Source organism: Ascaphus truei, chromosome 2 (genome assembly GCF_040206685.1).
Source record: "Ascaphus truei isolate aAscTru1 chromosome 2, aAscTru1.hap1, whole genome shotgun sequence".
NCBI lineage: Eukaryota > Metazoa > Chordata > Amphibia > Anura > Ascaphidae > Ascaphus > Ascaphus truei.
In genome coordinates this window covers 202,344,743-202,371,718 of record NC_134484.1, presented here as the reverse complement: position 1 = coordinate 202,371,718, position 26,976 = coordinate 202,344,743, and the positions used below count along the sequence as shown (strand labels likewise).

At 48.2% G+C, this 26,976-nt stretch overlaps 1 protein-coding gene across 3 annotated transcripts in view; it reads left to right on the top strand.

Moving 5' to 3' along the window:
* LOC142487111 (serpin B10-like) overlaps positions 1–26,976 on the top strand; it is a 34,234-nt gene that overhangs the window by 5,035 nt on the left and 2,223 nt on the right. For all 3 annotated transcript variants that reach the window (XM_075585833.1, XM_075585834.1, XM_075585832.1), the window contains 4 exons: positions 7,806–7,943; positions 10,525–10,642; positions 15,349–15,491; positions 15,634–15,801. In XM_075585833.1, the coding sequence (XP_075441948.1) occupies positions 7,806–7,943; positions 10,525–10,642; positions 15,349–15,491; positions 15,634–15,801 (567 nt within the window). The remainder of the gene's footprint in view (positions 1–7,805; positions 7,944–10,524; positions 10,643–15,348; positions 15,492–15,633; positions 15,802–26,976) is intronic.

The following is a 26,976-nucleotide window of genomic DNA, read 5'->3' as shown; positions in this document are numbered from 1 at the left end:
GGTAACACAAGTGTATTTCCACATATGGTCCCCATCTGCGATTGGGGGGACGGGGGCAAAAGGTGTTATTAATCTGCTGAGATTTCAGACCTGGGGTGCTCTATTAAAGTCCAAATTTAGCTGTTGCATTCGCCACCATGTTCTCACCGTCCAAGCAACAAGTGCGCGTCTGGACGCTGGAACTAGACGAGTCCCCCCATTTTTTCTGAACTTCCTCGGTCAATACCGGCCCAAATACCCCACCCCAATTCCACTCCAGGACCTTCCTGTGCTTCCGGGAGATATGACGCTTTACCCTCAGGAAATTCATTACTATATTCAGAGCCACTGGTACCCAGAGTGATTTTCAGTCCCGGGTCCCCAGTGGAGACCCCCCTCCAGACCCCCCTCCAGACTGGACCCCCATCATTCGTGTACCCGTCCACTGAACGACAGACCAGTACTAGATTCCAAGCCAGTATACAATCCCGGGCCCCTCCATCCTTGCATAAGGTGGACCCAGCAGCGGAAGGAATCCTACCTCAGCTAGTAGAAGCCCTGAGCCAGGCCTCCCATTCCCATCAATACCGTAAGCTTAAGATATTCTCCGGGACCCACGCCGGCGGGTGAGGCAGAATTCAAAGAGTGAAAAGACCACACGGAACACGTGCTGCCGGAGTGGACGTGCTCTGATGCAGTAAAACGGCAACGAATTATTGAGTGTTTACTACTACCTGCTACACATATGGTGCAGTTTTATGACAATAAACACCCTAACGCCGATGCGACTCCCCTGATCCAGACCCTAACCCGGACATACGGTCCTAAGGACGCTGTGTCCTTACTGGCCAAATTCTACTTTCTCACACAAGTCGACGGAGAAGTGTCAGAGTTTCTTCGTCGGATCCAGTTGACCCTCTGGCCTCTGGTAAAGAAAGAGATTATTCCTGCAGCCCAAGCTGACGGCATGCGGGTCCAGCAACTTCTGCAGGGCACCTTGCCTATGCACCCCGTGGCGAAACGAGTCAGTTGTACTCTCTCTCCAGACCAGCCTCTAGACTTTGAAGATTTAATGGATAAAGTATTAACTCACGAAGGTAATCTACGGTTGCATAGGTCCAAACCCCCAAGTGACTATGAAACGAGAGAAGACCGCTACTTCGGCCAAGGGATATCCTCAAGATGAACTGAAAAGAGCAGCGATCGCAAAAGCCAAAGAGATCGAAGGCGAGGAGGATTCACCTGCTCATAAAAATCCTACTGCTGCACTACACTTCCCCAAGAAGGAGTCGGCAGCCTCCAGGGCTGAGACCCCTCCGAGTGGTCAAGTCTGCTTCAGGTGCGGCCAAAAAAGGCACTTCGCTAATGCTTGCACAGGGACAAGAAAGGTCAGATCCGACCCACTCACCCAAAGCCATGACCTCCACGGCACAGACTGAAGAAATCCCTTCTTCTTCCGAGGGCTCAGCTCCGCCAAGTCTTGAAGAAGCCGTAACCACGGACACCTACATTCGTGTGGGGCCGGCTGCCATCATACGCATCCTCGTAGAAGGCATTTACGCAACCGCGTTATTGGACACTGGGTCTCAGGTGACCATTGTGTATCACTCGTTCTATGATCAACATCTGAGTCACCTGCCATTGCAAACTACGGACACTATGAGACTCTGGGGACTTAGTCATGAGGCCTACCCCATTGACGGCGTGGTGAAACTTCGGCTGGCCATACTACAATTGAACACTGGCAAGTCCCATCCAATGGAGGTGGAGGTGTTGATATGCCCCGAACCTCAAGAGCATCCCAGTTCCCCGATCATCCTGGGAACAAATACCGATGTGGTACGGGCAGTATTCCAAGCATACGTGAAAGAGGCTTGTGAATTACCCCTTTCGGCTCTACCCATACAACCCAGTATGACGGAAGAAGCCCGCTGAGCCAGGATGAAGCAGAATACGGGGACTTATTCAATACTCACGAAGGAGTGACCGTGATTCCCCAGTGGGTGTAGAAGTTATGTGCGCGGAAGCCTGCTATCCAGAACGAGATGAGGCCGATCAGCTCTTCTCCTTAGAGAGTGCAACCGAAGAGGATGCCTATCGCAGCTACCGACGTGTGCCTGAAATCCGAGAGTGGAAGGGCGGAATGCCTATGAATGTCAAGGTATATGTTCACAACATCTCTCCCTATCCCATGTCCCTAGACCAGGGACAACGATTGGGTCGGATATACCCTGTTACCTCTGTCGATATGATGTCCGCCCAAGTAGATGATGCAGCACCACTGGAGCAGACCACGGAAATGGCCTTTGACTTCGGGGAGTCCGCCTTGTCCGCTGCATGGAGGGGACTTCAGACTGCCAAGTTGGAAGAACGGAAGGACGTATTTTCCACGAGTGAAATGGATGTGGGCTGTAGCTGAAATGCCCAACACACTATCCGGCTAAGTGACACCACCCCGTTTCAGGACCGATCCCGTCATATTGCCCCTCGAGACGTGGAGGATGTGAGAGACGTGTTACGAGAGATGGAAACAGCGGGCATTGTGACTGAATCCCATAGCCCCTACGCATCGTCGATTGTGGTGGTGCGGAAGAAAAATGGGTCGGTGCGATTGTGTGTCGACTACCGGATCCTGAACAACCATACCATACCTGATCAGTATACACTGCCACGAATTGAAAAATTCTCAATGCACTGTCGGGAAGTCAGTGGTTCAGTGTCTTGGACTTGAGGTCTGGGTACTACCAGGTGCCTATGAGTGCAGAAGACCAGGAGAAGACAGCTTTCGTATGCCCCCTTGGCTTCTACCAATTCACTCCCATGCCCCAAGGTATTTGTGGAGCTCCAGCAACGTTCCAACGGTTGATGGAGAAGACAATCAGAGACATGAACCCGCGGGAATGTCTCGTCTATCTGGATGATATCATTGTCTTTGGCAAATCTTTGGAAGAACATGAGGCACGGCTAATGAAGGTGTTGGATCGACTGGGGCAAGAAGGTCTGAAGTTATCCTTGGATAAATGTCGGTTCTGTCGTACCTCGGTTACCTACGTGGGACATATAGTATCCGCTGAGGGGATAGCCACGAATCCCGCCAAAATTGAATCGGTGATGGAATAGCCAAGACCCGGAAACGTTATGGAGCTCCGCTCATTCCTAGGATTCTGCGGATACTACCACCGTTTTGTAGAGAGGTATTCCAGTAGGACCAAAGTTCTTAACAATCTTCTCAAGATATACCCAGAAGATACGGGGCGACCTGCTACATTGGCGCGATTGCAGTTCGACGACAAGTGGACAGACACCTGTGAACAAGCATTCCTTGATCTGAAGAAATGTTTAACAGAGACACCCGTTCTCGCGTACGCCGATCCCAAACTAACCTACGTCCTTCATGTGGATGCAAGCCTCAACGGGCTAGGAGCAGTACTCTATCAGAAATATCCGGCCGGTCTCCGACCAGTGGCCTATGTCAACCGCAGTTTAACCCCCAGTGATCAGAACTATCCCGTTCATAAGCTAGAATTCCTCGCCCTTAAGTGGGCAATTGTGGATAAGCTCCATGACTACCTGTATGGGGTCACCTTTGGAGTGCGTTCAGACAATAATCCGTTGACATACATAATGACGACTGCAAACTGGACGCTACAGGCCATCGATGGTTAGCAGCCCTTTCAAACTACAGGTTTACCTTGAAGTACAAGCCTGGGCCGCTAAACATTGGAGCTGATGCCCGATCTAGAAGGCCAGGTCTAGAGGCCACTCCGGATGATGACATTTGGGAAGAAATTCCTGTGCCAGGAATGCGAGCCATGTGCAACACAGCTGCTATATTTCCCACTAAAGTGGCCTTCTCTGAATTACGTGTCATGGATTTCTTGGGATGTCAATCCAAGGCTCTACCTGCTGCCTACTGTGACCCCGATGGGATGAACGTCACCCCTGATAAAATTATCTTGTGGAAAGATATGATACAATATCAGGTAAGGGACCCTGTGGCGGGCCTTATCCGGCAGGCGGTGCAGAAAAACAAGCTTGATATGCTGAAGCGTGCTACCAGTGACCTTGTGGCGATTCTCATGCGAGAAGCTGACAAATTCCAGCTGGACAACGGTCTACTCTATCGGTTGGTACAGTATCATGACCATCCAGAGAGGAAACAATTGGTCCTACCCCGATACTTACATTATCTGGTCCTGAAAGCCTTACACGATGAACATGGCCATCTGGGCATAGAAAAGGCCTTTGGGTTGGTGCAAGATCGGTTCTTCTGGCCATGGATGCATGAATCAGTGGAGCGACACTGTCGTCGGTGCTCCCGATGCATCCAGCGCAAGGTATAGACAGTACGGTGCATGGTGATATTATCCATGCCGGAATTCACCCCACGCGTAGGCAGACGTCACATCAGATCAGGCGGATTCAATCCTGTTATCTTGCTGCACCCGTGGGCTGGAGCCCCGGGCAGGTACCTATAGTAGTGCACTAACACTTCAAGGGATAGCGCTATCTCCAACACATTGGGTGGGTTTGGACATAAGGGACATCAGGGAATTGGTGCCCAGCACCCATGTACTTTGGGGGATACCTATGTTGCTGTGTGCACCAGGTGAAATTCTATGTGTATTGTTATATGCATCATGCTGTGTGGTACAGAGTACAGAGGTTAATAGTTATAGTAAAACGGTTGCTAGCATATACTGTGTGCGTGTATTATTATTATTGTTGTTCCTGTAAGAGGACCATCCCACTCTGGTGGGAACCCTTACAGGTGGAGGCGCTGTATCCGAATAATCAGGTAACCCCAGGCTCCCAGCGGCGGAGGTTCAGGCCTTCTGTGAGCCTATCAGGTAACGCACCACACCCGGTAACACAAGTGTATTTCCACATATGGTCCCCAGCTGCGATTGGGGGTAGGGGGGAAAAAGGTGTTACATTTGGAGGCGCTGCTGAGATTTCAGACCTGGGGTGCTCTATTAAAGTCCAAATTTAGCTGTTGCATTCGCCACCATGTTCTCACCGTCCAAGCAACAAGTGCGCGTCTGGACGCTGGAACTAGACGAGTTCCCCCGCCATGTGCTTGCGGTGGGGGATGTGCCCACAGGCATTCCCTCTCAGGAAGTCATTACTCGGGTCAGATCCCTTCCCGGGTTTGCTCAAGCCCGCCAAATTTGTCGGAAATGGAACCCCACATACCGCTGGTACATACTCCTTACAGCCACCCGTTATGAAGTAAGGGAGAATATCACCCCGGCCGCTCTACATTTTCCGGGGGCCTTGCCTCCGGGGTGTCATGTCATTTTTTCTGAACTACCTCGGTCAATACCGGCCCAAATACCCCACCCAGATTCCACTCCAGGTCCCCATCTGCAATTGGGGGGGGGGGCAAAAGGTATTACACATACTAAGGGGCTTACTATATACATTGATGCAGAAGATCAGGCTGTTTTAAAATGAAATTCCCCATTGAAGTTAGTAGGGAATTTCAGTTGAAAACGACTGCTTCGGCGGATATGAAATAAGCCCCGAAACATCTTAAGTAATAAACAACAAAGATTGAGGGTAACATACTGACAGAATCTCTTGATGTTCGTATGAGTCTCAAAAACCGGATTATGAATATACCCCACTGAATAAGACAGAAAGTATAAAACTATAGAAGTTAGGGAATAATAATAACTAGCTGAGAGACCCGGCATTGTCCGGACAGGAGGGGGGGGGGACAGTGGACAGGAGGGGGGGACAGTGGACAGGCCTGGAGGGGGGGCAGTGGACAGGCCAAGAGGGGAGGCAGTAGACAGGCCAGGAGGGGGGGCAGTGGACAGGACAGGAGGGGGGGCAGTGGACAGGAGGGGGGAGTGTGGACAGGAGGGGGGGGACAGTGGACAAGAGGGGGGAGGACTGCGGAATGTCCGGCGATCGGAACAGGCTGCTCTGCCCCTCCCCCCATGCCCATCTCCCAAGGAGTGCAGTGGGCAAGTTGACCAGAGGGAACTGCATGTCCCGCATAGCTGCCACTGCCCTGCTCCCCCCTGTTGAAGGGGGAAGGTGCGCCGAAAGGGAAGGTAAGCCGCGGGTGAGGGGGTGAGCCGGCAGCAGCTACAGCATTGTTGTGGCTTGTGGGAAGGCTGGAGGGTCCCCGTGTCCCCCCACCTGGGGGTGGGAAATGGAGGGGGGGTTGGAAGTCGAATGGGAGGGTGGTGTATTGTAAAATGGGGTGGTGGTATAAAAGGTTGTGTGATTCCATTTTTGGTGGCTGCTAAAAGAGTAAAAGGCAGGTCAGGTCAACGTCAGAGAAAGCTGCATGGGGGAGGAGGGTGAGCCGGAGGCAGCTACCGCATTGGTGTCGCTTATGGGAAGGCTGGAGGCTCCCCGTGTTCCCCCCCACTGGCCTCCCGAGGGGACAGTCAGCCGCGCTTCCCCCATGTGGCCAAGCAGGGTTAAGGGTGCCGCGAGGGGGGAAGGTGCACAGAGGGGGAAGGTAGCAGGGAGGTGATGGTGGGGGGGGAGCCAGCGGGGAGGTGAGCTGTGGGTGAGGGGGGGTGATGGTGAGTGGGGGTGATGGTGGGGGGGAGCCAGCGGGGAGGTGAGCTGTGGGTGAGGGGGGTGGGAGGGATGATGATGGGGTAAGCCAGCGGGGAGGTGAGCTGTGGGTGAGGGGGGGTGATGGTGGGGGGGAGCCAGCAAGGCGGTGAGCTGTGGATGAGGGGGTTGGAAAGTGGGTTACACTTACCAAATTCAGTGTGTGATAATCCGCAGGGGGGTGACAGTCTCAGGAGGTGATGGTGGGGGGGGAGCCAGCAGGGAGGTGAGCTGTGGGTGAGGGGGGGTGATGGTGAGTGGGGGTGATGGTGGGGGGGAGCCAGCGGGGAGGTGAGCTGTGGGTGAGGGGGGTGGGAGGGATGATGGTGGGGGGAAGCCAGCGGGGAGGTGAGCTGTGGGTGAGGGGGGGTGATGGTGGGGGGGAGCCAGCAAGGCGGTGAGCTGTGGATGAGGGGGTTGGAAAGTGGGTTACACTTACCAAATTCAGTGTGTGATAATCCGCAGGGGGGTGACAGTCTCAGGAGGTATGGTGAGAGTCTGTGGCAGTATGTGTGTGTATGTGTGTGTCACAGTGGAGTAGGTGATGTCACTGTACCTTTTGGCCAATGAGAGTCGTGTGGGAGGCTGACTATGGGCCAGCAGACACAGGGACCAATGTCTGTGTGTGTATGTGTGTGTCACAGTGGAGCGTACCTCTTGGCCAATGAGAGTCGGGGGGGGGGGCGGGTAGACCCACGGACCAATCAGATTCACCACATCTACTAACAATCTCACAATTTTCAATTATATAGATGTATAGATGAGTTAACAGCGGCATCTCAATACAATACCGACAAAGTGAAGTCCATTGTAAGTGCCTGGTAGCATTGTTAACAGTGTGCAGTTAACACAATTGCATATTTAAACATACAGTACAAGGGTCACTTCAGGGGTAATCACATACAATGAAGCAACACCTAAAGCGTGAGCTGTGGACTTGGGAGTTAGGGTACAATACATCACCTCCTTTTTTTACACACGTTTCAGACCCGGTCATGGAGTGAATCATTCCTGGTGTATTATTATGATCATATATTTGTAATCCAGATTAGGGGTCAGACAGAAGATGGAGAAGAAGGCGATTGATTCGGTGATATCACTCACTGGATAAATAAGCTGCAACAATACATGTTTCTCCAATCTCTTTTTTAAGAAAACTCTACAAAAAAAACAAATCTAATGAAAGTGTATAGAGTGGAAAGTTATAACAACTGTGTTTTTTTTATTTAATTATTTTTACTAAGAACCCAGGTGCTGGGAAATCAGACAACATTCACCCAGTTTTCCAGAAACTCTTGTCGAGAGTCAACCAACCTATGAGTGCATACCAGCTGAAAACTGCCAATACGTTATACAGTGAAAAGAGTTTAAATGTCGTTAAAGTAAGTTTGAATTACAAATATCAGGGATAAATGGTTTGTTTATTCAATAAATGAATACCCTTTCCATTTTGCGCTGAAAGACGCGTTCTTGTTATCATATCATCCTTTATGCTTGTTTTATTAAATAATTGCGCTTTCTGAAATGTAACATTTATAAACTCATGCCCATGATCCATCTCTTACAAATATGCGAGCAATCACAATGCCATCTTGAGCCCTCCGCTTTGGAAGCAGGACTTCAGGGCCATATTCACAAAGCGGGGATACGCCATAAGACACGTTAAGGCCCATTCACCTAAATATGGATCTCAGTCTTGTCTTTGTTACATTTAATTATGCATCAAGTTAAACAATCTTAATTGTTAAGACCATTGAGTCATTTCCTAGATTGTATGTGGAAAGTATAGCAAAAATGGCACTATTGCCTACACAGACACACACAGCATGTCCCCCAAGGTTTAAAGTCCAGAAAGGGTGCACTCACAGTACTAGTAGACACAATGCCCCAGGTGACCAAGAGCAACAGTCCAGCGCATGCAGGGAACCCGCAGATACTGTATCAGAAAACAGAAAACAGTGGCACTCGGTAGTCTTCAAAATGAAAAAAAAGAGTTTAATAAACAAGGATCAACATTTCGATCCACACAAGAACCTTTGTCAAAAGTTCTTGTGTGGACCAAAATGTCGATCCTTGTTTATGAAATTATTTTTTAAGTGAAACTTCTTTCCTGGAACCTAGTAAAATTTCATGGCACAAATCTCCTTCATGGAGACGGAAGTGCGTAATGGAAGGAACGTCATTGGACTGTGTTGGCCGCATCGCAAAGAAGCGGACATCGCCGCATGCATGCGCAGAAGCGGCCGCTGCCAGCACATGCGCAAAAGCAGCTGTCGCTGCCAGCGCACGCACAGAGATGGCAGGTGCCACCAACACATGCACAGAAGTGGCCAGCACCACCACCGTATGCACAGAGACGGCCAGCGCCACCAGAGCATGCGCAGAGGCAACTGTTGTTGCCAGCGCATGCACAGAGATGGCAGGTGCCACCAACACATGCACAGAGGTGTCCAGCACCACCAGCGCATGCCATAAACGTCCAGCGCCACCAGCGCATGCGCAGAACGAGGGAGAGACAGACAGACACACTGAATAACTAATATATAGCTCCCATAGTAATCAGAAAGATTCCAATGAATAGAGACCATGTGAAAGTTGTACAAATTAACAATTTCCACTGCTATCAGATGGGGAAAGGAACAAAGTAGCTTCAGTATCCAGCTATAAAATATGGAAAATGTACAATAAATATAGAACACCCAATAGACGAGTGCATAATCCATTCCAAAGCCTTACTCAGAAGCCTCTGCTCGTTCCCAAAACACAGAGACTATACAATAATATACACAATTTCACTGACAAAAGACAAAGAAGTTTCACTTAAACTGCACGTGCTCAGCACTCACCCTTTTTTTTTCATTTGAAGACCACTGGAGTGCCACTGTTTTCCCCTAGGTTTAAAGCAAGGGGGTCACCGGTGCTAAACCACGTTAATTTCAGCTCCAATGACCCTTGCTCTGGGGTCCCTTCCCCAAGATTCTTACTGTACATCTGACGATGATGTCACTATCTCTTACATGTTTAAAGGTCTCACATCAGGCAGGCCAATAGGAAGCCGCAAGGGATGACATCGCAGTTTCCTATTGGCTTGCAGGACTCTGGACCATTAAACAGCCATATTGTGTAAGATAGACGTATCTTGGGCTGTATTGCAGTTCAGCTCCGTAGACCCTCTGCTTCAAACCTAGTAAAAAATAAAAATAAACCAAGAGGTAAATCACTTTAATGAGTGAACATTCTGAGGGCTGTATATCCAAGTTTTGCAGATATAATATTGTGGTAAAAAAACAACAGAGATTTATATTTTTTTAAATACCCTATTTTTAAAGGTATTTTTTTTTTAATGGTATCTGGTGCTGTTTTTTGCTCATGTAATGCACCCATTTTCCTCGAGAAATGTTCTGTGTGACTCCTATTACTAAACTAATTGTCCTATCTCTGATGTTATTGAATTTAAGGTAAACACAATCCACATAGCAAAATAATTTTCAAGAACATATGACATTAAGACATAGCAAATGGTATTTAAAAAAAAAAAAAAACTCTTTGGATATGCTAATGCCAAGGTAGACATTTCCATCAATTCCAAGCTTCGTTTCACAGTAAAAAAAAATGTCCATTAGATGACTTTGCCTGCTAGTGGAAACAGCATTTTAAGCCAGTCAATGGGAAAACCTGATCAGGAGGTAAGTGAATAAGGTTTTTGTTTTTTTTAATGCATGATGGAACATGTTTATGGTAAATTTAAGTAAATCATGACTCCGACATATAACACACCATCTCTGGGGATTTGCACACAATTAAGCTCCCGCACAGAGGCATATAAGGCACAACGTGGTATGAAAGGTTATGGAAATAACATGTCTGGATGATGTTTCACAAATACAAGCATTTGCACACCTTTTTTTTTTTATTTGCACCAACATTACAATGAAGAAAGTATGAACTTTTCTTGCATCCCAGGAATACATGCAGCTGATTCAGAAATATTATCACGCAGAGGTACAAGCTGTTGATTTCGTGGCAGCTGCGGATGATGCCAGAAAGAAGATTAATTCCTGGGTGGAAGGACAGACAGAGGGTGAGCACATCTCCTTTGCCTATTTATAAATGTAGTCCCCTTTTGCTATGACTAAGGGAACCACGCATGCTGATTACCTGTTTTGCTCACAGGAGGCATAACCCTCCGCCACTGGGAGCCTGGGGTGAACTCTTTCTTCCTTAGGTACTGCACCTCCTCCTATGAGGGATCCCAGCATAGCGCGATAACCCCTCACAGGAACCGATTACAGTGAAGAGTAATACACACAGGTATATAACAATGTTTTACTAACACACGCCCATATAGCACTAACAATACAATAACACCTACAATGATAATGCCCCAATGCGATACTCACACAATACCCCAACACCCCGGTGTGGTTCCCCCAAAGTACTGAGGGTGCCCTAGGCACCTAAACACCCGGCATCTGTAAGGCAGTCCCACCCAAAGTGTATGGAGTAGCGCTATCCCTATGTGAATTTGCTGGTGCACTTTACCTCCCTGGGCACTCCTGTACCCAGGTACTGCTGATAGATAAAAGGGGCAGGCAGGTCCCATGGCATGGGGCTTCCAACATAAATCCCCTCACACCTTATCCAAGTCCACCGCGTTGGGTGAGCTCCAGCTGGAGTGTCTCACCTTCAGAGTCTATAGGGCCCTTGACCAGGTCCCAAGCCGCAGGGCATCGCGTGGCCGTACGGTCACCTGTGTGGTACTACTGCTGTGCGCTAAGGGGAAGCATCCATATCTGGGGCCTTCTCTACAACACACACAACCTAGAAGGTGCTCAGGGCCTAGCTGGGGTATGCGGGGGAAGTCTGGCCTAGTCCCCGGGACACTACCTCTCCCCTCTGCTGCCTCCGTCAGAATGCTTGTGGGGCCGTTCGCGCCAAACTACCTTCTCCTCCCTGCATTCGACCCTTAGGATGCTGGGACATGTAGTCCCATGCGGAGCCGTTTACAAGATGGTCACTGCAATGTTACACTGCGCATGCGCGAGGCATTATACTGCGCATGCACAAGAACCAACATTGGCCCCTTGCACACTGGGTCCACCGCAGAGCTCCAGCAGCCGACCACCCCTGTAGCATCCGACCACCCCTGAAGCTTCCCTCCCTGCACCCTGGATAAGAGGGGAGCTCGGCTACATAAAATAAAATGCTTCAATAAAAAAGTCAATACAAACTATGTTTTTACAAAAGCTTTAGTAGAGAATGGCACACAGAAGATTATTTTATTTTTTTAGCCCTGCCATACAGAAAGTTAGTATGCCGGGTAAAGTCTGTTTTTTCCGAACTACAGTATACCCTGCAAGCGATTGCTCCCATTTCTCCCCCCTATCTCGCTACAGTATAATTATGTTCTGGGGGCTGGTCGCCGGATATTCCACACTATAGTAACACTAACTACAATGAAAATAAAAATCACCATACTTTGTTGCATCTTCTAACTCGCTCATATGTAATATAAGATTTCATACACAACAGCATGTGATTTATTGTAATGACCCTTCCATTGTTTGAAACTACACATGGGAAATATAGGCTTTAGTGCACAGAAGGCTTATTTTAGAACCACCACCTTGTGTTTGGGGAAATTTTAAAGTATATGTTATTTCCATTTAGTTACTTATTTAGCCAGAAGAATCAAATTGCTGCTTTCTTTTGTAGATATATTTACTTTAGATATTTTTTTCAAAGTATTGCTCCTACTGAATTAAAGTGTAGCTTATCTCTTTGCAGTAGGAAACAGCGAACAGTCCCCCCCCCCCCCCACCTTATCTTTACATCCCTCTAATTTTCTTTTGTGGCAAAGCAGCAGAAATGATGCATTGATACTGAGAGTAGGTCATTTAAAGATGAAATGAACTCGTCTGTTCCTACCTTATTGTGCAGTCTGTTTCATGTTTTACTAGACATGGAAATCATGGCTTCACGGGGAGAGGAGCATGACAATTTAGCATTTAGCTGTAAAACCTTCAACAATTCAAAATGTCGTAATCTCCATCAAGAATGATAGTCATTAAAAAAAAGGTCATGCCGTTTTATTCCAACATTTATTGATACAACTACAGTAGTTTCAAAAGAAGCTGAATGGTTCCAACAAACACTGATATCTGGGCTGGCAATTTGGCAACTGATAGGCAAGATATTTTAGAATGGCGACCGTATTGATTTACTTATTATTTTTTACCAAAATCCTGTGCTTCCCCGTTTAGCTTTTCTTCTTCTGACACCAACTCCTCGACCAACTTCTACTCCAACTCCTTGTGCTGAGCCTCCAAGTCCCTTTTCATTTGTTCATGGCATCACTGAAGCTCGGCATCAGAGTCCTTAAGCTCCTGAACTTTTTCTTTGACCTTTATCTTAAAGATGTGCTCCATTTCCATCCCCGTTTTCTTCATCTTGGCCACATGTTCCCTTCTCTCCTCTTCCAACTGGAGCCAGAGGGTTCATCAGACTCTCTCTTTCTTATCTCAGTCCACTCTCTGGGCAACCCTACAACTTCTCCAGCACAAGCATCTGCTCTTTTCCCTACCAGACAACTTGCTCCAGTCAGTCTGATCCCTGTCAGCTGGTGTTATCACCAAATCAACTGTGTCAAATTTTGTTAGCTGCCCTTGGTTTTTGTTAGCAACTCAATTATTAGTTGCAGCAGTTGACAATTATTTACTCCTGTACAATAGTTCTCATAATGTACATGTATTAGTAACCTCTTTGAGATCTTGCATATGAGTTCTTATTAAGATGTTTACAGAATAGTGAAATCACAGTGCTTACTGTTGGACATTTCTACAACTCCCCAAGAATATTGTATTCCTCTTACCCTTTTGCCACTGCACACTACACAAGGTTATCTGGCACCTGACATCTGACCACAGATTCTGCATTCAAGTATTCTTGACATTTACTGTGAATGTAGTCAATAACCAGCTGCCAACATTTACTATTATCCACAGTATCTCTGAATCCGGGTGTGTCTACTATTGCGAGGAGCAGTAAGATTCCTCCTTCTGTGATTAGAACCGTTGACTGTTCAACTTGCACAGGTTTTTTTAATTCTGTGTAATGGATTGGGATCATTTGGGGCATATTTCCTTTAAGAAGAGGTAATTGATGAGCTCTGATTTACCCAGACAAGATCAACCTACTTCCATAAGTGTGAGAGACTGGCAAACCCTACATATCCTTCAAGGGTCTTCTGTTGAGCTATCACTGATATTATCCTACAAATAAGAAGCCCTCTCCATATTAACCAATCCCATTCTACAAACAGGGCCTTCTCTTTATCCCCTAACCCCCACCTACTTTAGACACAAGGTCCCCCTCTTTATCTCCTCTCTTTTGGCTGTTACAGTTAATTTTGATGACAAACTTGTATTTTTTATCAAAAGAAACCTGGCTAATAAGATCACAAAAATCACTAAAGTCCAACTACCAGTTCTCCAGGGGGGGGGGGGAATATTTTGCTAGGATTTCCCTTATTCTCCTTGCCACTCTAAAGATGTTGATTTTTACTTGTATAGTGATCAAACTACATTTTACTTTTAAACAGTAATTCATAGTAGTGAAACATTTGTGTACCCATAGGGTAATTTCATCTGACAAGTTGAAGGCTTAAGCCTGCAAATGCTTTTGTCATATATGGAGGGAGGAAGAGTATTAATTCCAATGTAGGCTTTCTGTCACCCCTACTCAAGCACAGCTTAAAGCTTTTTAATTGCTCTCCTTTCTTGCTGGCGGCCTGAGTTTATAACTATTTACTCTGACTGGCTAAATGCATATAGCTTGCACCATGTTGCCAAAACTCCCTGCAGACTCAGTGCCTGTGCCTACAGTATGTCCAGTAGAATCCAGCTCAACCTACCAGCTAGTCAGACTCAGATGCTTCTGCATTGTCAGCCTGGCTAGCATTTATTTGATTGTGTTGTCCTATTATGTTGATTTGGGCCAGCATTCTGCCTGCTGCGCCTGTCTATAAATGTAATATCTGTGGCTTTTGATGCTCCTCTTGCTGATCTCTAGTGAATTCCCTTCCCATGCCTTTCCTCTTCGATCCTTCGCATACACCTACCACCGACATTCACTTTACATCTAACCTTCCTCCCTCCTATAGCCTGGCCAACCTACCCTTCTTTCTCCCACTGTGCCTCCAAGGGTCCAGATATGTGATGCCAGCAGTGTGATGTTCTCCTATCGGCTGAAGGAATACTGCAAACACTGTGCGCCCTCACCTGCCTCTTCAAGTCTTAACCAAGTTGTCCACTGCCCTGTCTTTCCCCCAACAGGATGTCTTTGGCAAACTGGTGGTGTTCATTTCGCACTGTGACTCTCTTTTGAGATAGGAGAAACGCCAAAGTTCTCCAAATCAGTAGAGTTCTTTATATTACTTCTACACACACACACGTAACAAATGTTGCTTTTATTAAAAATGTAACTTGACAAACTGGCAGAGTTTGGCATGGTAGATCACACACACTGCTAAATAAATAATTCATGAATCATTTTTCTTTCCCTAAAATTAGCTTACCTTCCTTTCAATACCTGCTAAAAATCATGGCACATACAGTATTCAAGATCCAAGACACTCAAGGTATATACTTGATCACGCAAAAACACATCTCACATAGACTACTCATTTTATTTATACCATGTAACATAATATACAAAAGAAATGTAAAAAATATTTCTTAGAACACTTGATTAAATTTAGCATCCATGTCTGTTGCTTCTTCTTTCAAGGAAAAATCAAGGATCTTTTGCCTTCGGGTTCTGTCGACTCAGTGACAAGACTGGTCTTGGTAAATGCAATTTACTTTAAAGGAAACTGGGAAAATAAATTCCCAGAAGAAAACACAGAAGAGAAACCATTTAGAATGAGCAAGGTATGATTCCATGTTCTGATGATGATGGTGTTATACAGTATGGATATCAATGTTAGAAAGCAATGAAAACTATCTGTGTAAGAAAAAAATAATCAAAGATGTATAACTTTTTTTGAAAAATGGTGTCTTCTTCTTTGTACAGACTAAAAGTAAGCCAGTCCAGATGATGCACCAGGAGAATACGTGTAATATGTTTTACATTGAGGATTTAGAGACAAAGGTGCTTGAACTTCCATATATTAATAAAGAATTGAGTATGATAATATTACTGCCGGATGATATTAAAGACAACTCCACTGGTCTGGAACAGGTGAGGCTAGTTTATAATTAAGCATTGATGTGCGAAATAAGGCAGTGATTCTTAAACTGCAGCCTGTAGAGCACAAATGGTCCTCAAATAATTGCAGGATTCCCTTAAGGTACGCTTTCTCCATTTTTTTTGTTCATATAGCCAACTTTGTGATCCCTTGAGATAACAGGACATCCTGTTATAACTGAAAATCTCAGTCTCCGCAGGATTGAATGGCAGTGATGTCACAGCATATCACACCATAGGGAGCAATGAAGACTTCTACATTTATAGACATTTTATGTGTATAAATAAATATATTAGGATGGTGGTCATCCAAATGAGCCTTAAAGCAGTAATCACACAAACATTAAGTATTTTTGTTTACTCTATATGAAACAGAGGGTGCAGTGGAGATAATCCTTCAGCACTTATAGCTCCAGACCCCACCCCACCCGATTGCTGAGATATTACACTTTTAACTTTTGCAGGTAGATGTAAAGAAACACAAACTTGGCTAAGGGGTCACCAATTTAGAAGCAGCAATGCCCTCTCACGAAGATGTCACGGCTTGCCCGCTAAAGTGGTGTTCACCACAGGGGCAATTTTGTTTCGGCAAGACAATCGGTTTAAAAAGGGAATCTCAAAATGAAATATCTCTGGAACCAGAGCTCCTCATAGCCTGGAGAACCATTGTTCAATTCTAGGGGACCCCATCTTTCTTTCAAATGAAGATAATATATATATATATATATATTACTGCTACAACACTAATGTAGGGCAAAAGATTTGTTTATTGTGTCCAAAATGCACACAGGCCTGATGTTTCAGTCTCCAGGGGGACCTTCTTCAGGGATTACATACCTGCTAGGAACAACACAATACCCTAAAAAGGCGTGAACATACAATAACAGGGACGGGGTGGGACCATGTTGCTAAGCAACGACAGGTAAATTACAGCAACAATCAGGTGCATGCGGGTAAAAAGTAGGGGAAGGCAGAGGACTAGGTAAGGTCAGGCATCAGTGCAACTGCGAATATATGTATCAAAAGCAATTTGTAACGGTTATCTGTCTGTATACTGATTAAAAGCTGTCATAATCACAACATTGTCAGCCTTGTTTCATTATTATATCAACTCTCCACAAAATCCAGAAGGAGCAGGATCACCCAAAAGGAAAAAATAAAATATATAGTGTGTACTGTTTAAGAAAATGGGGGTTATCTTGGTGGAATCTTGGCTCATATGTTAGCCCACTTACAGTAAGTAGATAAATAAACAGCCTTCTCCAACTGTGGCATAAACTTTTTTTTCTTGTATAGATGAGTGTAGATGTTTCCTCATGATAAGGGACACATGGTAACTTGCATTTGAGAGAAAATCTTTGCTTGACGTCACAATCAGAGCGGAGAACGGTCTCAGATCGGCGTATCAGAGGGAACCCACCAGCAGTGCCAGGAATGGTCCCAGGGAACAACCATCGCTTGTGCCAGATCACGAATGTATAGTCAATATATAGTCAACACTATCCTGCTCTCACTATCTCTATCTTTCCCCTCCTCCACTGAAGAACAAGATAGTGTGGACTATACATTCGTGATATTGCACAAAAGCGGCGGCTATTCCCTGGGACCATTCTTGGCACTGCCCACGGGCTCTTCCCAATGTGCTGATCTGAGACTCCGCTCTGATTGTGACGTCAAGCAGAGATTTTCTCTCAAATGTGAGTTACCATGTTTCCCTTATTCTGAGAGAACATCTACACTAATCTATAGAAGAAGGCTGTTTATTTATCTACTTACTTTAACATATGAGCCAAGATTCCACCAAGATACCCCCCACCCGTGTTCTTAAAAAGCACACACTATATATTTTCTTTTTTCCTCTTGCGTGATCCTGCTCCTTCTGGATTTTGTGGAGAGTTGATTGAGGTAGAGGACTTTTGGAAACAAGTCCTTACCAGAGATTTTTTTTTAGCAATATTCACCCAAGCATTTATTTGTTCACTTATCTATCACTTGATTAATTCAATCTAATAATCACTTGTATGTTGTGTGAAAGCGTCGCCTAATATCACTTTTTTGGTGTTCGTTATTATATCAGACAATGATACCCTAGGACATAACCTGGGGGTTTGCACATTTATCTATCAACCTAAGATGATACATTTAAAACAACATAGCACATATTAGTAGGGACGAAGTGATTCTTTAGCCCCCTTACAGCATGCTATAAAGGTGCCGTTATGTCAAGAAACAGAAACTAGCCGATCAGATCAACTACTAAGGATCTATATTGGATTTGCTACTAACTTTGGCAGGTTATGCTGTGCCACACAGCTCGCTGCAGCTCTGCTACTGCTGAGAAATTCACTTTCTAACTGCTGATTGAGAACTTCCTCCTTAACTGGCTGACACTGAATGCTGTGGGAAACAGCTCATTAAGATATACAGATCGCATTTGTTTGATCCGAACACTGAGACACATTTTTATATGTATTATCACTGTTGTGGATTTGAACAGGGATAGTTTCTGTTTCTTTACTTTACTGCACCTTTACAGCCCACTGCAGTGCAGGTACCAATTTCTAACCTTACATTGAATGCTTTCCCTTGTGTGCTGACATTGGAAACAGCTCATTTAGGCTGCGTTTATAGTAGGTGCGACGGTGTACGCGATTTCGCGCGCTGCACGAACAAAATTCAGGAGCTGATACGGGCCGGCCATCGTATCGCGCAAGCGTGATGAAGCGCAACCGTGCGGCAGATTTCTCAAAAGACAAATAATTTGGTTTCTTCGTGTAGTGGCCGCGTCTAGTGAGTGGTTTAGCCAATGAGGGCGAACCAGCCTGGTGACACATCCGCCATGCCTCTGCCATGCCTCCCCATTGACTCAAGCCTTGGTGCACCCATTCCTACTAATATGTGCTAAATTGTTTTATATGTACAGTACCACATTAGGTTGATAGACAACCCCCAGGTTATGCACAAGGGCAGTGATTTTCAACCATTTTTTGGTTTAGAAAAGCTAGAATTAGATTGTGAAATTCTGGGGAACCCCAACTCCCCCCCCCCCCTCGTCTCTTTCTCTACCCTATCTCCCTTCTCCACTCCTCTCGGTTCCCCCCTTACACTCCTTCCCTCTTCTCCCCTACACCATCCCTCTTCCCCCTTATGCTCTCCCACCCCCCCCTAATGCTCTCTCTACCTCTGTCACACTTGCCTCTGATCCGCGCGGAGACCGACTCAGGGAAGCACCACGGGGCAGAGTCATGCGCCCACGCACTGCCAGGGCAGTGCAGGCGCAGCGGCGTGATGGCGGAGCTCCGCGAGACGCATCGCGCACGCGCACGGGTTGCTCGGCAACCAGGAAGCAGGAGAACGTGAGGGAGCTGCTGGAGCCTCCCACAGGCGGAGACTTGCTGAGTAAACCGCATGACGTCATCACGTCGCGACGCGCATCGCGCACGCGCGCGGGTTGCCCGGCAACCAGACCTAGCATCAGGAAAGCCTAATTGCAAGCTGTTTTTGATCAGTGTCTCTCTGACACCATTGGTGGACCAGTACACACCCCTGCAAGGTAATTGGACCCTTCCCACATATATACCTGCTTCTGCCTGTCCTTCATTGCTGAGCATAAACTCCTGTTTATGCATTGTGCTCACCGCTGCTGTCTAGTTTTGTCTTGAACTTTGTCTGACCTGTTTGACCCTGCCTGTTACTTGGATTTCTGCACTCTCCAGCACTTTGACCCCGGCTTCGTTACTCGACTACTCTACCTTCTATTTACCCAGGACCTTGGCTACGAAACTCTACCTACCCGGACTCTCCAACCCTGGAACACGGCAAGTACCCTGACTACCCTGACCTCTCCAACCCTACGACGCGGTACGACTAGGACTACGCATTCCGGACAGGACTGCATGGTTGTGGGTCGGTGCCTATCAATCCCCACCTCAGCCCCGCGGTCTTCCGTCCTGTTTGTGGTGAGCGCAGCGTGACAATATGCTCAGCCCAACAAACATGGACGCCGCTGAGGTAGCCCGACGCTTAGACACCCATGAGGAATGCTTCCGGCAACTTACCGGCTCATTTACACTAAAAGAACAACTAGTTTCCCAACTTAAACAAGACGTGGATACCCTGACTGAACAAGTTAGACGTCTAACAGTATCTACCACCAACCCCGTTCCACTCGCAGCCACTCCTGCACTTATCACACCTACCTCCGAACCACGACTACCTGCGCCCAACCGTTATGCAGGGGATCCCAGCGGTTGTCGGGGGTTTCTGAACCAGTGTTTCATACAGTTTGAACTAATGCCCTCTCGCTTTCCGCTTTCTCGTACTAAGGTCGCATACATAATCTCCCTGCTGACTGACGCCGCCCTGGCATGGGCTTCTCCTATCTGGGAGCCACGCCCAGATTTGACCTCTGACCTTACTCTCTTCATCACCGAATTTAGAAAGGTGTTTGACACCCCAGGGCGTAAGGTTACGGCTGCATCCACTCTGCTTAATATTTCTCAGGGAGACCGTACTGTGGCTCGTTATGCTCTGGACTTCCGGACGGTGGCGGCCGAGACCGGCTGGAACGATGTGGCTCTATCTGCAGTCTTCTGGCAGGGCCTGTCCGAATGGTTGAAGGATGAATTAGCAGCTCTGGATCGTCCCGCTGGACTTGAGAACCTGATAGACCTGTGCATCCGGATGGACCAGCGCCTCCAAGAGAGAAGGATGGAGAGAAACAAACACCCCCGAGGTATACAATCGTCTTCTTTGTCTACCATAGGGCCTCTACTCTCCACAACTCCTGCCCTAGATGAACCCATGCAGCTGGGAGGGACTAGCCTTTCGCCTATCGAGAGGCAACGAAGAAGACGAGCGGGACTATGCCTCTACTGTGGCAATAACGGCCACCTGGTATTCAACTGTCCACTGAAGCCGGGAAACGCCAAAGCCCAGTGAGTATAAGGAAGATCACGCTGGGTACTGCTACTCTTCGCCCTCCTCAACCCTCTACGAGGTTTTATCTACCTATCTCCATATCCGGTGAGACCTTCACAGTACAGACACAGGCCTTTCTGGACTCGGGGTCAGGAGGAAACTTCGTGGACCAAAAGTTCGCCTTCAAGAATAAAATACCGTTGGTACCCAAAGATCGACCGGTAGGTCTTGAAGCCATTGACGGACGACCCTTGCAGCCCGCGATCATTTCCTTACAAACCATACCCCTTAACATCATGACTAGCGACTTTCACTCCGAGACTATAACCTTTGATGTCATTCACACCCCCTCCTCAAACATCATTCTGGGACTTCCGTGGCTCCGGATCCACAATCCTGTCATTGACTGGACAGAGGCCACACCACTTCGTTGGAGTTCTTTTTGCTTGGAACATTGCATGTCTGCTCCAAAGGCAGTGGCAGGAATGGAGGTCACGGATCCTGACAGGGTACGGCTGCCGGGGATATACGAAGATTTCCGCGATGTCTTTGACAAACGTCAAGCAGAGGTACTTCCGCCACATCGGACGTACGACTGTCCTATCGATCTTCTACCCGGGGCCATACCTCCCAGAGGAGGGTCATACCCACTATCTATTCCTGAGACCCAGGCCATGAGAACATATATTCAGGAGAATCTCCAGAGGGGGTTCATTAAGAAATCTTCATCACCTGCGGGGGCAGGATTTTTTTTCGTCAAAAAAAAGGACGGAACCCTCAGACCCTGCATTGATTACCGGGGCCTCAACAAACTCACCATAAAAAACCGCTACCCCCTTCCGTTGATAGCCGAACTGTTCGACAAAATCCAGGGAGCCAGGATCTTCACCAAACTGGACCTCAGAGGAGCCTATAATCTGGTTAGAATCAGAGAAGGAGACGAATGGAAGACAGCATTCAATACTCGCGACGGGCATTACGAGTACCTGGTCATGCCATTTGGATTGTGTAATGCTCCTGCGGTCTTCCAAGACTTTGTCAACAACATTTTCAGAGACCTTCTGGACCACCATGTTATAGTATACCTGGACGATATATTAATTTTTTCCAGATCCATGCCGGAACATATGATGCATGTCAAACAAGTCCTGCAGCGTTTAAGAGAGAACCATTTGTATGCCAAGCTCGAGAAATGCCATTTCCATCAAACATCCACCTCTTTTCTCGGCTACATCATATCGGATACCGGTCTTGCTATGGATCCTACCAAGGTCAAGGCGGTACTCGAATGGCCCTGTCCCCTCTCCCTCAAGGCCATCCAAAGGTTCCTCGGTTTCGCTAACTACTACCGGAGGTTCATTCAGGGATTCTCATCGGTAGTAGCACCCATCACGGCACTCACACAGAAGGGAGCTGATCCTACAAAGTGGACTGAGAAGGCCCTCCAGGCTTTTGAGAGAATAAAGACGGCATTCGCCTCAGCACCCATCTTAACCCATCCAGATCCTTCATTACCTTTTTTTTTGGAGGTCGACGCCTCCGATGTAGGAGCAGGTGCTATACTTTCACAGAGAAAGAATCCTCAAGCTCCACTTCATCCTTGTGCATATTTTTCAAAGAAATTTTCCTCCGCCCAAAGGAATTACGATGTAGGTAACGGGAGCTCCTCGCTATCAAGCTGGCTTTGGAAGAGTGGAGGCACTTACTGGAAGGCACACTTCATCCCTATGAAGGGTTTACCCACTGCACCAATGTTATTCGAAGTTTTCATCAGGGAGATCTTCAGGTTGCATGGGTCCCCTCAGGTCATAGTGTCCGATAGAGGATCCCAGTTCATCTCCCGGTTCTGGAGGGCGTTTTGTAAAAATCTGGACGTTACCCTACACTTTTCATCAGGATATCACCCCCAGACCAATGGACAGACGGAACGCACCAATCAGTCTCTGGAACAGTTTTTGAGGTGCTTTATCGCTGACACTCAGGACGACTGGGCGGAACTTCTCCCATGGGCAGAATTCTCCCACAATAATCTACAGAACGAATCATCCCGACAGTCACCATTTATGGTCAACTATGGCTTCCATCCGTCGGCACTTCCTTCCCTCATCTCCAAGTCTGGAGTCCCGGCTGCAGAGGACAGGATTCGCCACTTACAAGACCTATGGCAGAAGATCCATCGGAATCTACAGCACGCTGGTATATTACACAAGAGACAAGCGGATCGTCACCGAAGAGAGGTCCCAGGGTACTCTGTAGGACAAAGGGTTTGGTTATCTACCAAAAACATTCGGCTAAAGGTAGCTTCACCCAAACTGGCACCACGTTTTATCGGCCCTTTCCGCATCACCAAAAGGATCAACCCAGTAGCCTATCGGCTTGAACTGCCAAAAAATATGAGGATTCCTTCTGTATTTCACTCATCCCTTCTCAAACCTTATCATCAAGACTCATCCTCCAAAGGACAATCTAAACCTCCGCAAACCATACTGGTAGAGGGCCAACAAGAATACGAGGTTCAGACCATTCTCAACTCCAGAATATCCAGAGGAGGATTACAATATCTTGTACACTGGAGAGGCTATGGCCCAGAGGAGAGAGAGTGGATTCCTCATCATCAGGTACATGCCAACCGCCTCATCTCTGCCTTCCACCGTAGGCATCCTGAGAAACCATCTCTGGTTCGCCCGGAGGTCTCCCCTCAAGGGGGGGATACTGTCACACTTGCCTCTGATCCGCGCGGAGACCGACTCAGGGAAGCACCACGGGGCAGAGTCATGCGCCCACGCACTGCCAGGGCAGTGCAGGCGCAGCGGCGTGATGGTGGAGCTCCGCGAGACGCATCGCGCACGCGCACGGGTTGCTCGGCAACCAGGAAGCAGGAGAACGTGAGGGAGCTGCTGGAGCCTCCCACAGGCGGAGACTTGCTGAGTAAACCGCATGACGTCATCACGTCGCGACGCGCATCGCGCACGCGCGTGGGTTGCCCGGCAACCAGACCTAGCATCAGGAAAGCCTAATTGCAAGCTGTTTTTGATCAGTGTCTCTCTGACACCATTGGTGGACCATTACACACCCCTGCAAGGTAATTGGACCCTTCCCACATATATACCTGCTTCTGCCTGTCCTTCATTGCTGAGCATAAACTCCTGTTTATGCATTGTGCTCACCGCTGCTGTCTAGTTTTGTCTTGAACTTTGTCTGACCTGTTTGACCCTGCCTGTTACTTGGATTTCTGCACTCTCCAGCACTTTGACCCCGGCTTCGTTACTCGACTACTCTACCTTCTATTTACCCAGGACCTTGGCTACGAAACTCTACCTACCCGGACTCTCCAACCCTGGAACACGGCAAGTACCCTGACTACCCTGACCTCTCCAACCCTACGACGCGGTACGACTAGGACTACGCATTCCGGACAGGACTGCATGGTTGTGGGTCGGTGCCTATCAATCCCCACCTCAGCCCCGCGGTCTTCCGTCCTGTTTGTGGTGAGCGCAGCGTGACAACCTCCCTCTCTCTTTCCCACAACACTCCCTGCCTCTCTCATCCCCCCTAACACTCCCTCCCTCTCTTTTTTCCCACAGACACCCTGCCTATCTCTTCCCCCTCACATTTCCTCGCTCCCGTCTCTTCCCCCTCACATTCCCTCCCACTTTCTTTCTTCCCCACTCAAATCTTTTCCTCTTCAATCGACCACTCTCTGTTCCCCCCTGACGCTCCCTCCCCTCTGTTTCTTTCACCCATCCCACTCTTCTTCCTCTCTCTTCCCCCTCTAACACTCCCTCTCTCTTTCCCTCTAACACTCCCTCCCTCTTACTTCCCCCCTTACACTCCCTCCCTCTCTTTTTCCCACATGCCCTCCCTCTCTCTCTCCCACTCACATTTGTTCTCGCTCTGTCACTTCCCCCTCACATTCCTCTATCTCTCTTTCCCTCTTACACTTCCTCCCTCTTCCCCCTCGCACTCTCCGCCCTTCTTCTCTTCCCCCTCACACTCTCCTCACCCTCTCTCTTCACCCTCGCACTCTCCTCTTTCTTCCCCACTCACACTTGTTCCTCTCTCTCTCTCTTTCTTCCCCCTCGCACTCTCCTCCCTATCTCTCTTCGCATTTTCCTCCCTCTCTCTCTTCACCCTTGCACTCAATCCCTCTCTCTCTTTGCCCTCTCCTCCTTCTCTCTCTTCACCACTCACACTCCCTCCCCTCTCTTCCCACTCACACTCATTCCCCCCCTGTCTCTTTTCCTCTTACACTCCCTCCCTCTTCCAACTCGCAATCTCCTTCTTCTCTCTCTTTCCTGTCACACTCTCCTCCCTCTCTTTCTTCACCCTGGCACTCTCCTCTCTCTCTTCGCACTCACACTTCTCCCTCTCTCTTCGCCCTCACACTCTCCTCCCTCTCTTTGCCCTTGCACTGCCCTCTCTCTCTCTCTTTGCCCGGGCACTCTCCTGCCTCTCTCTTCACCCTCACATTCTCCTCCCTCTCTCAGCCCTCGCACTCTCCTCCCTCTCTCTCTTCACACTCGCATTCTCCTCCCTCTCTTCAGCCTCGCACTCTCCTCCTTCTATCTTTGCCCTCACACTTTCTCCCTCTCTCATCCCCACTCACACTCATTCCCATTTGTCTCTTCCCCCTCACATTCCATTTCCCTCTTACACTCCCTCCCTCCTACCACTCGCGCTCTCCTTCTTCTCTCTCTTTCCCCTCACACTCTCCTCTCTCTCTTCACACTGGCACTCTCCTCCCCATCTCTCTTTGCCCTCATACTCTCTTCCCTCTCTTCCCCCTGTCACTCTCCTCCCTCTCTCTCTTCGCCCTCGCACTTTCCTCCCTCTCTCTCTTCGCCCTCGCACTCTCCACTCTCTCTCTTCCCCTCACACTCTCCTCCCTCTCTCTTCCCTCATTCTCCTCCCTCTCACTCTTCCCCCTCCCTCTCTGCCATCGCACTCACCTCCCTCTCTCTCTTTTCCCTCGCATTCACCTCCCTCTCTCTCTCTTTGCTCTTGCACTCCCTCTCTCTCTTCACCCTCGCATGCTCCTCCCTCTCTTTGCCCTCAAACTCTCCTCCCTCTCTCTCTCTTCATCCTCGCATTCTCCTCCCTCTCTCCGCTCTCGCACTCATCTCCCTCTCTCTCTTCCCCACTCACACACGTTCCCCCTCTGTCTCTTCCCCCTCACATTCCTTTCCCCTCCAACCCCTCACACTCTCCCCCTCAAATCTCTTCCCCCTCACATTCCTTCCCCCTCTAACCCCTCACACTCTCCCCATCCAATCTCTTCCCTCTCAAACTTTCTACCCTCCAAACTCTTCCTCTTCCATCTCTCCCCCTCTCTATTCCCCCTCACACTCCATCCCCCTCTCTATTCCCCCTCACACTCCATCCTCCTCTCTCTTCCCCCCACACTCTACTCCCCTCACTTCCCCCCTCAAACTTCCCCCCCCCCAATCTCTTCCTCTTCCGTCTCTCCCTCCTCTCTCTTCCCTCTCTCTTCCCTCTCACACTCCTTCCCCCTCACAATCCCTCTCCCCCACTCACACTCACTCACCCTCTGTATCTTCCCTCTCACATTCACTCCCCCTCTCTCTCTTCCCTCATCACACTATCCCAGCTCACAATCTCACCTCTTCCCCCCTCAAACTTTTTCCTCTCCAATCGCTTCCTCTTCTGTCTCCCCCCCTCTCTATCCCCCCTCACACTCCCTCTCCCTCTGTTTCTTCCCTCTAACACTCTCCCCATTCTCTTTCCCCTCAAACTCTCCCACCTCCAATCTCTTACCACTCACACTATCCCCCTCCCTCTTCTCCCTTTCTCTTCCCCCTCAGATTCACTCCCTCTCTCTTCCCCCTCAGATTCAATCCCTCTCTTCCCTCTCAGATTCACTCCCTCTCTCTTCCCCGTCAGATTCTCTCCCTCTCTCTTATCCCTCACACTCACTCCCTCTCTCTTCCCCCTCACACTCACTCCCTCTCTTCCCCCTCACACTCATTCCCTCTGACCCTTCCCCCTCACACTCTCCCTATTCTCTTTCCCATACAAACTCTCTGCCCTCTCTTGCCCATCACACTTACTCCCTCCTCACACTCCTTCCCCCACATACTCCCTCCCTTACACTCCCTCTCCTCAAACTCCCTCCCATACACTCGCACTCTCTTTCCCCTTCGCACTCCCTCCCTAACACTCCCTCGCAGACTCTTCCCCCTCTGCACACATACTCCCCCCCCCCCCCCACAAACCCACACACACCACTTA